General features: G+C 50.8%; 1 protein-coding gene and 1 long non-coding RNA gene across 2 annotated transcripts; both read left to right on the top strand.

Annotated features, from left to right (window-relative positions):
• Positions 1 to 3432: 3432 nt before the first annotated feature.
• Positions 3433 to 4515, top strand: LOC107320170 (uncharacterized). Its single transcript, XM_085519411.1, has 4 exons — positions 3433 to 3558; positions 3796 to 3872; positions 4203 to 4250; positions 4384 to 4515. Exons 1-4 carry the CDS (start codon positions 3433 to 3435, stop codon positions 4487 to 4489), a joined length of 357 nt encoding a protein of 118 aa, XP_085375537.1. The 3' UTR covers positions 4490 to 4515.
• Positions 4516 to 4594: 79 nt separating this feature from the next.
• LOC146757916 (uncharacterized) lies at positions 4595 to 7321 on the top strand. The gene is made up of 3 exons (XR_014935419.1): positions 4595 to 4767; positions 5319 to 5430; positions 7114 to 7321. It is a non-coding gene; the product is annotated as an uncharacterized LOC146757916 (long non-coding RNA).
• The last annotated feature ends 2683 nt before the right edge of the window (positions 7322 to 10004 follow it).

The raw sequence follows: 10004 nt of genomic DNA, 5'->3' as shown, positions 1-10004 counted from the left end.
CTTTGTGCTTTTTTACACAATGCAGGTGGTGGTTCTTTCAGTCACGCACTCACCTGCTTTTTGTTAGAACAGCCAGTGCCCGGCTGTGCAGCAGCTTCACTTTGTGCGCCTCTGCAAGGACCGCAGTAGATTGCCAGCAGAAATAGTTACAATTGTTGAAATCTCGCTACCCAAAGGATGCATCAGAATTCACCATCCAACTGTCTGGAGGTCTTATTGCTCAGCCTTGACTTGCTTGTGAATCTGATGAGAGCTGGCAGTGATTTGAGCACTTCTGGTGGTGTTCAGAGAGATGAGAGGTGGCTGAGAATAGATAAGAGTTAGCTGAGATGCTGGGAGGGGGGAGAAAAAACCACAATTATTTTCTTTCCTTAGGAGAGATTCTGTTACTTGCTGCTGCAAAAGCTGCTTCCTGGCAGCTGCTGTGGAAAGGTTTAAAACATGAAAAAGACTCGCTTCTCCCGACGTGCTCCCAGCCTTGGCCCAGCCACATTCCCAGGGACTCACTTTTCATTATTAACACACACACGTTCAGCAGCAGCAAAACCTCTGATGCAGGAGGGGTGAGGGGTTGTCCTGCTCGTTTGGAAGTGGCAGCAGCTCTGGTGCCAGCAGGTGCTGATGGCTGTGAGCGAATGGATGGGTGTCCAGGTGTCCTGAATCACCTACAGCATGAATTAAATGCTCTGACTCAGGAGCAGGAAGGGGAGAGCTTGTGGCAGGAGGAGGAAGGCTGTGGCATTTCTTCCCCAGGTATGTATGTTGGAGTGCAAATAAACAGTTGTCTGTAGTGATGTGATTTCAGCAGAAAGATTGGTCTTCTGTAGCCAAAGGCTGCTTGGCACAGTAATCAGATCCAGTGTGGGAGGACATAAATGCCCAGTCCTGTGCTAATTAATGTTTCTGGGAGTGCAGCTCTGCACTTTGACAGCTGCTCATTGCGCTGATGCTGGCTGCTTGCTCTATGCTGAGAGCAAAGCTCAGGTGTGCTTTGTGTGCTGGAATCACTGATATCCCATCACATGGTAACAACCAGATTGATGCTACAAGATGCTGCTGGCTGTGGCCTGTCTGGGGAAGCCCCTGGGAGCCACAACCCTGGGGTGGTGCTGTGTGTCCCTGCAGCAATGCCAGGGCTGTGCCCTTGCTGGCTCTGGCAGCAGGATGATGGAGGTGCCCATCATCATACCACAAGCCTGGCAGGGCAGGCAGGGAGCAGTGACTGCTGTAATAGTGTCACCATTTTCAAAACAAGGTCAGGCACCATGCCTGTGGGTGAGGATCCTCATCAGGGGATGGCAGGAGCTGTTTGGACATGCAGGGTTGGATTCCAACTGATTCTGACACCAAGCATCCTCCCTGCCCTGCTATGACCTTATGCCATGCTCCCTGTGCTCATCCTGGCCCTGATCTCCACGTGCCTTGCCTACCTCTTGCTTCTGATCTAACCTTGCTGAGAGGACTCATGCTTTGTATTTGGAGCCATCATGGACCCCAGTGAGTCCAGGAGGCTTGGTGCATCCATGGGCAGGTGACCTCTGTGCAGCTGCAGCTCCACTGCAGGGTCAGCTTGCATGTGAGTTACATACAATTACTGTTGTAATTACTGTGGGAGTAACTTTGCTGTAGATTTGAAGGGTTTAAATGGGGCAAATCTTGTGGGAGAGGTAATACCTTTTATTAGGTGGAGAAAACAAATCGCTTTCAGGTACGTGAGCCCTTCTTGACATTATTGTTGCTGTTATTATCCCATATTGGTGCTATTAGAAATGAGGGCATTGCATTAGAGGGGAAGCACATTATGCAAGTGTTTAGACTTGCTGGTAACTGCTCTCTGCTGACAGCTATTTGCTTAATGATATGTTGGAGCAGAAGCCAACAGCAAGGACGAGCAGAAGGAGCCCTGCCTGGGCTGTGATGCTCTGGGAAGAGGGCAGCAAAGACCTGGTGGTGGAGGTTCTTGCCCTCTAGCTCTAAAGAGACCCCAAAGTCTCATCCTCTGTATCAGATAGGGCTCAGCCTCTGCTGTATTCCCAATGGAGTGCCCTGAAGAGCTTGCACAAGGTCAGGTTCAGTGCTACTGCCCATGCTGGAGGCAGAAATATCTGCCAGTCTCTATAGGTGTGAATGTGACTGGTCATGTTCTCAGTGTCATGTGCTGTCTGGGGCAGGTTGCAGAGCCAGTTTTTCTGCTCCCAAAGTGGGACTTGGGGAGGAGACCGCAATGCTCAAATAGCATCCGTGCTGCCCGCTGCTAGCCAGGTGCTGAGGAGCCCACTCGCCTTTCCTGCCCCAGGTAGGACACTTTCCTTCATATCTGATATCACTGTGGGTATTACAGACCAGCTTATCGATGCTGTGGGCTGGAAGAGAGGAGTGAGAGTGTGGGGCAACACGCAGGGTGAGGAAGGAGCAGCCCTGGGTCAGCTTTGCTCAGGGGCATCTCATGGATGGAGATGGGACATCGTGCCTTGTCCTCTGTGGGAAGGGCTGCAGTCCTCCTCGGTTGTGCTTGGAGGCACTGGGACCACACAGACTATCACATGTGATGGGGATAAGAGGGCTTGCTTCATTTCCTGGTGCTCTGCTCCCCATGGGTATCACCTGGCTATGCTTTAGCTCACAGCTCCATTCAAGCCTGGGAGCCCCAGAAAGCTGTGATGATGGATGCTCACTTGGCATGGAGGCACAAAGCAGGGGCAGCCCCTTGGGTCTGAGGTTGAGCTGCTGTTGGGTGCATGGGACCCAGCATCAGGGGATCAGCTGCACTTTCCTAGGGGCTACCTTTCCTTTTGCTAATGTTTGATTCTTTTTAATGATTTTAGATTTAAAAGTAATTATTTCCAATTAGGAACTGCACTTCTTAATTACGGAGAGGAAGTAGATTGCTATTCATTATTAATTAGGTTTTACCTTTGCACTGATTGTGCCTCTGTCAGCCCCTACCTGCACTCTGCCTGCAGCTTCCAAGAGTGTGTATGGAAAACGCAGATCAGTGTTATCAGCCCATAGGCTGCCTTGTGCTTCACTGCCCACAGACAGCATCATTTTGTGGGCTTAAAAACATTAATTGAAAGCCTTCACCTCCTGCCTCTCTCCACCAGTGATGAGCAGAGACCACTCTGTAGTGTGCTGGGGCAGAGGGCTGACCCTGGTGCCCCTGCCTTCAGCATGGCCCTGCTCCCTGCCCTGCTGCCTTCCCTCTGCCACAAGTGCCAATTGTGCTCTTTGTGTCTGACAAGGAGGGTTTAAGCTGCCAAGTGCTGGTTTTGGGGCTCTGTTTGTTCTTTCTGTTTTTAAAGAAATCTGTTTGCCTTTTTCTGAGCTGCTTTCTTCACCGTCTGTCACTGCTCAGGCACTTAATCAATGCTCAGAGTTTTCTTACTGCTGCTGCCTCCATCTCCCTTCCTGCTCTCATCCCATCCCTGGGGGATGTCTCTCATCTGTAGCTTCTCCAGAACCCCAAAGCATGAGGCCTTATTTACCCTTAATTTAAAGTATTTGGAATATTCCTGTGGTTTCTACCTGCTCCCAGGTGGGTTTGTAAGGGGAGTGAAGGTATCTCCCTGCACACTTGGTCTCCACAAATAGTGGAGACTAAAGAGATATTTTCATCCCTGAAAAAAAACCATGATTTCCCCTCTGTGTGCTATAGGTGTGACCAACTCGTGTCCCAGCGCCCTTTGGCTGTGGTAAAATGTCCACGATCCTGAAATGTGAGTGTGGGATGGGAGCTGGGGAGGGACCCTCCTGGGAATGCTGCCATTAATGACCCTCCCCCTGTGCCCACTGTAGGGTTTGGACGGGAAGAAAAGGAGAGAGAGGAGAAGGAAGAGGAGAAGAAACAGGAGGCAGAGGAGGAAAAGGACAAGGTATGGGAATGCTGGTGTGTGGTAGGATGAGGCCAGCCCCAGAAGGGGTGTTGGTGGCATGGGGATGGATGCTTTGTGCAGCAGCAGTGGGAGGACTTTAAAAGCCTCCAAAGATTTAATTTGTATCCTGTCTGTGAAGGGCAGTGATTCCTGACTTGTGGTATTCACAGCTGGTGGTTGATGCTGAGCCACCTGCAGACTGAACTCACTGTGTGTGTGTGGCTTTTCCATTGACAGCCTGGCTCTTTCTATCCATGTAACTTTTCCCCATCCTGAATAGCAAATGGGGGAGCAGGGCCCCTGGTGACCCTTTTCCTTCCCTCTTTGCAGGGAGCTGGGGACGGTGACGACAGGAGCAGCAGCAGCAGCACAGAGAAGGTAAGTGTCCAGTGTCCCCCACCATGAGCTCCCCAACACCAACCACTGCACACATGCTCCTATTGGGGGGCATTCAGCACCTGGAAGCACCCATCCCTCCTCTCACATGGTGCTGCTTTTCTTCTTATTCCAGCCCCAGGACGAGGGCCGTGCTGAGGATGATGAGAAGGAAGCCCAAGAGTAGAATTGCTGAGTCCACCGAGGAGGTGGGGATGCTGAAGGGGGTTGACCACTGGTAGTCAAATAAAAGCATTTGGATCCCAAAGAGAGATGCTATTTATTCATCCCAGCGAGCTGTCCGTCCCCAAAACAGCTGTGAAAAGGCAGGTGGTGGGAAGCAGGTTTTTGATCAAGGTCGTGAAAAAGGATGGAGAGAAACTCTTACATCTGAATGGCATTTCCTATTGATCGAAACCACATCAAAAGCACTCACAGGGGATAAAGTAACCCCAAGCCCAGGATGCTGAGCGTGTGGCTGCTCCATGCTTTGCCGTGGCTGGGAGAGCCAGGAAAAAAGGTAAAAGGGGGAAAAATGAGCTCTCACCGCCATCTACCGGGACTGGGATGAGTGGCAGCGGGGTCGGGGGTTTCGTAACAACTCGCGGGGCGTTGGGTATGGCTTCTTCCGAACGGCCTTATGCCTTTAGTGGTGCCGAATTCAGACCATGTTGGGTTTAGCAGTCAACGTCGTGGAGGATTTTACTTGAAACCGCAGAATTTTTGGCTTTAAGTATTGTTTTCTCGGAACAAATGTGGCTGGCTCTTGTATAACCACAGTAAACAGCAGGAGCGATGCTGAGGAATGTTGTCTTAATTAACCGGCATAGAGATTAAAGGGAAAACATGGAGACAGAACAAACAGACCAACCCAACAGCTAAAGTGGGTTCTGGAAGGCTGAGCCTAAGTGCATTGTGGTCAGGACAACAAGGACACCTCAATGTAAAACAGCCCCATAGGGCACTGCAGCCTCCACTGCCCTCTGTGTCACCACGTGGGACTCGTGCATGGGATACTGACTGCTTCCAAACATGAAACACCCACAGTGTCTTCGGGCTTTGCTCCCACAGGATGGGAATCTCTGGGATTCAGTGTTCATAGTACCATCCTCACGCTGCCCCAGATTCCAGGTTTCATGTGCTCGGATCCAGTGTGTGCACATCCTTGCATTACTGAGTGCTGGTAAGTATTGAGACAGGGAAAGTCTCACTGTGTTTTATGGGCCCTTCTTTGGGCCAGTGCACAGAGATCTGTGCAAATACAACACCTGTTTTGTGGCTCCAGCGAGCGGCTGTGTGAGCCAACCAAAGGAGCCCCAGATGTTCTCCATTCCATGCTCTGCATTGTGCCCTGGACATCACAGTGTGCTGCCTTGCTTTGAAGCCACGAGGTTTAACCAGGAAGCTGCAGGCATGAAAACCATTTCAAATCACCCATGGTCCCTAATTCCTCATTATGTCTCAGCCCTGGTTTGCATCCAGGTGACATGAATGGGATTATAACATAAGCATCCATGCCAGCCAAATGAATCAAGGGCTTTAATAACGCTTCCTGGAGGAGGCAAAAAGCAAGCAAAATATCTGGCTTTTGGGAATGCCGAGGACCTTAAACAGAGTGAACTGTATGGCCCCATGTGTTTCAGTGGCTGGGGACAGAGTGGTGTCCCCCATCATGACCTCAGGATTTGCCCATAGATGTGATGGCTGAGCACTTCCCAAGTACTGCTGGACACCAAACCTGTCCCTGCTGTGGTGTTTAACCACTGAATCTGCTCAAAACTTCTGCAAGGTTCAACCCTGGATATGCCCTTGGATGGTGGGGAGAAGAGCGTGGACAGAGTCGTGTTGAATGCCCATTGTGTCCATCCAGCTCAGGGAGGGGTGGAGTAGGAAAAGGAGACAGCAAGAGAAATCAGCAGCCAGGGAGTTACTTAAGCAAGCCTTGTTTACGCACATCTTTTCCTCTTTATATAACCTCCCCGAGGCAGCAGGAGGAGGTGTGCAGCCTGTGCTCAGCTCAGCTGAAGGGACCCTGCACAAACCCTGCAGAAGCACAGCTGCCATGAAATCCTGAGCAGGGAGAGAGGATGGATTTCCATGTGATTTATTGCAGAAATGCCCCCACATTACGGAGCTGTTGTTGCTGTTGGTTTGGTTTGGGTTTTCTTCTTATTCCTCTCTGAGTATGAAAGGTTTCAGATCAGAAAGGCCTTCTGTTTCACTCTGAAATTTTCCATCTTGCACTTCGGGGCTGCATTCAGCAAATGAGGGCGTGTTATTATATAAAAGTGTCCTGTATGGAAACGAGCCTCTCCGAGGTACAGATCAAACAGCAGTCTTTCCTTTGTTCCCGAGTGACCTTCCCCATGGAAAATTGCGAGCAGCTTTTATTCATTCCACCAAGAAGTGGAAACAGTCAGAAATCCCGAGCTTCCCAGAAAAGCCGATTCCTGCAGCCCTGCTATGATCTGGTAATCCCTGCAGGGCGCCGGGCAGAGGCTTCCTACAGACCAACCCTTCTATTTTTGGGCTAAATAATAGGAAAAGGAAAACCACATCAGAACATGCGTCTAGCAAGCAGAGGGTGCTTTGGGAGGGTGAGTTTCTCCTTCCACTCCTGCTCCCTGGAGACTTTGTGCTGAGTCCTTCTGCAATTTGTCCTCTCATTCTAAATAGATGTAAATGGCTTGTTGCTATGTTATAATGAAAAGCTGGAAGTTCCATTGGAGCTTTATTCACTGCAGTGCCTGGATTTATTTTTTCATAAAAACAGCTCTGAGTGCACCAATGCTGCACTCCTGCACAGCACTCTTTTCTTTTCTCCCCTGTGAACACCTTCTCCTGACTCCCATGTTTGCTCTTCCAGGAAAGCAAAGAGGGGCCTTTATTCTCCAAACCCAACTGCAGTGCATTCATAACATCCACAAAGCAGCAGAGCTGGGCTGATTGTGAAGGAACACTTGCAATTTCCTCCAGCAGATCCATCAGAAGGGGCTTAGGCGTGATCAATCCAGGGAGCGACCGAAGCCTGAGCCCTCTAAAGCTGTGCTGTGTGGGCATCTGGAATCCAAAGACCAGGGGGCAAAACAGTGTGAGCAGAAGGCACAGGTAGGAATGCTGCTCCTGCAGATGGAGGGGCTGCAGCTGTCCCTGGAACACCAATGATGTGATTGTAACCATGCACTATGACTGCACCATGTGTGCTCTGCACTGTGGTTTTGCCACACATCCCAGGGCCACCACCTGGAGAACAGGGACAGTTCTGACCTCAGTGTTTCTGCATCCATTCCTGTGGAAAAAGGCATCTCCGTGTGTTTTCTATAGGACTTTCTATGAGACTGTGTGACAGTGCTCTGCCCACCTCATCGCCAAGGTGTCTGTATGAATGATACAAGCCAGATACTGATCTGGGCTCCCCCTCCTTCCTCTCCTGCCTTCAGGACACCAGGCTGCAGCCCAGTTACGTGAGCACTGGGATAACATTACATCTCAGCACTGTCTGCTCTGTCCATGTGACAGCCAACACGTTCCTCTAGGAACAACGATGCCCCGGGCACAGCCTGTGTGACTCAGAAAGGAAAATATTAAAGCTTTCTTCAGTTTCCCCAACCTTGCTTACAGCTGATCCTACTTACAGAGGAGCAGCTGAGTTTCAGGGCTCGGGAGCAACACTGTAATTGATGTGACTGCTGTCTGCCCAGCACTGAGTCAGAACGGAGCAGTGTGGCAAAGTGCTGTGGCCACCAGAGAGCAAGAAGGCACAGAGTTACTGCAGAGAGCCGAAAGGAAAGGTGTGTGTTACAGCTGTGAGCACAGCCACCTCCAGCACCACCTCCCTCCTTCCCTTCACTGAGCAGAGCCAGCTCTGAACTGCGTGCTGCAAACAGAGAAACCTGGCAGCTGCACAATGTCCTGGACAGAGAAACGGGATGATGCAAAGAAGGCAAAAATTCTAAGAGGCTGCCGCGCTTGTTGACATGCTGGGAGGCATGTGATGCAAATGATCCCTGCGTGCTGTTTTCATGTACTGAGGTGTGAAAGTCATTCCTTGGGCCAACTCCGAAGGGTGCTGCATGCAGACGAGCCAGGATCCAGGTAGAAACAGGGCTACACAGGTTCAGAAACACAGGCCCAGAACCTTGTCCTAGGCAGGCTGCTCTGGCTCCTATCCAGCTGTGCTGGATCCCTGTTCTGTGACAGTACTGCAGCCCCTTTGCTACTTCTTGGCTGGGACGCTGACATTTTCCTCCTGGCATTTTGGAAATGGGGAAACTTGTTTCACCCCTGCACAACAGGATTTTCAGGTCTGAAGGAAGTCTCATCCACGCAGGAGGTGATGGGAATAGCAGGAGAGGTGTGGAGCTCGGTCACCCTGTGCATAGTGTGTGTTCCTGCCCAGAGCAACAGCTCTATGTGCCCCATCTGTGAGTGCTGCTACCTCCATGCTGCTCCTTTACCCCAGATGTGTGAAAGAAACAAATGCCACCACTTGCAACAAGCATTTATGTGCTAAAAGCAAGCAAACAAGTGTCCCACCTTTAGTATTTAAAGAGAAAAGCACCCCATCATGCTCTGCAAATTGTGCCCAGCCACAGCATTCTGCAAAACACAATGTCCAGCCAGCAGAATGGTTAACATTAAGTATTTAAACCTCTTATTATTATTACTGCAGTCTGTCCTGAGTCAGCACAAACACCCCAGTGACAGCAAAAGCATTTGGAGTTCAGCACTTGCTCAGCACTCACTGGAATGAAGGAAACAATCCATCTTTGCGCTGGTGCTGACGAGCCCGGTTTCTGATAGATTGGTGTGTTATTGCTGATGGGTTTTTGTGTGCATTATGCACAGGCAGTGGTGTGACTCAGGAGGTGCAGAAGCACCTGGGGACAGCATAGGTCACCCTCTGCCACCCTCACCGGTCACTGGCTCTTACCAAGGGCTGCTGCTTTCTCCCAGGCTGAGCCACACCAGCAGGTGATGGGAGCACTCTGTGAGCACAATGCTGCCATGTAGGTCATGTTGGCTAAAATCACCCTCAGTGCGTGGCTCGTGTACAGGTATTGCTCCAGGGTTGATCTGGAGGTGGGCGAGGACACCCAGGTTGTCCAACCCCAGCCACCCCCACCGTGCCCACTGACCAGGTTCCACAGTGCCACATCTCCATGGTTCTCAAAACACTTCCAGTGATGATGACCCCATCACTTCTCTGGGCAGCTGTGCCACTGCATCACCACTCTTTCTGAAAGCAATTGTTCCTAATATCCAACCTGAACAAAGCTCTGGGGCAGAGGACCTGGGGGTACTGCTGCTGAACAGGGCCTGAGCTTGCCCCGCCTGTAGAAATCCTGCACAAAATGTAAAGCCCTCGGAGCACACAGGCAGTAATTAACTAGGTTTTGAACTTTTCAGAGCACTCATGTGCTGTTTAATGAAATCACAGCAGGTTTTGAAACCAAACCTGTTCTGCAGCCCCATGCTCTGCCAGCCCCTCCCTTGGTTCTGCCAGCACTCCCGCCCCAATGGTGACCTCCCTCCCTGAGCATCCCTCCCAGCCTGCTCCTGCCTTTGTTTGGCTTTTAGGGACAGACAAAAGAGCCGGTGGGGAATGTGCATCATCCTTACATAAAATCTGATCTACTAAGCTGCTTTTGGCTGTTTTTCCCAGCACCGGCAATACTAGAACTGTCGTCACCTCAGCGTGGGACCGGGAAAGGGATTTTGCATCACAGGGTCTGGGCTGGTTCAGCTCTGGGTCTG

Source organism: Coturnix japonica, chromosome 18 (genome assembly GCF_054131305.1).
Source record: "Coturnix japonica strain WE chromosome 18, WE-NBRP24, whole genome shotgun sequence".
Taxonomy (NCBI): Eukaryota; Metazoa; Chordata; class Aves; order Galliformes; family Phasianidae; genus Coturnix; species Coturnix japonica.
Note: the sequence above shows the minus strand (reverse complement) of the source record. Positions and strands in the feature narration are given on the sequence as shown.

Coding starts and splice junctions, on each gene's coding strand:
- LOC107320170 (XM_085519411.1), top strand. CDS start 3,433: ATGTCTCTCATCTGTAGCTTCTCCAGAACCCCAAAGCATGAGGCCTTA. Junction 3,559..3,795: donor GGTTTGTAAGGGGAGTGAAG/GTATCTCCCTGC, acceptor TGCCCACTGTAG/GGTTTGGACGGGAAGAAAAG. Junction 4,251..4,383: donor GCAGCAGCAGCACAGAGAAG/GTAAGTGTCCAG, acceptor TTCTTATTCCAG/CCCCAGGACGAGGGCCGTGC.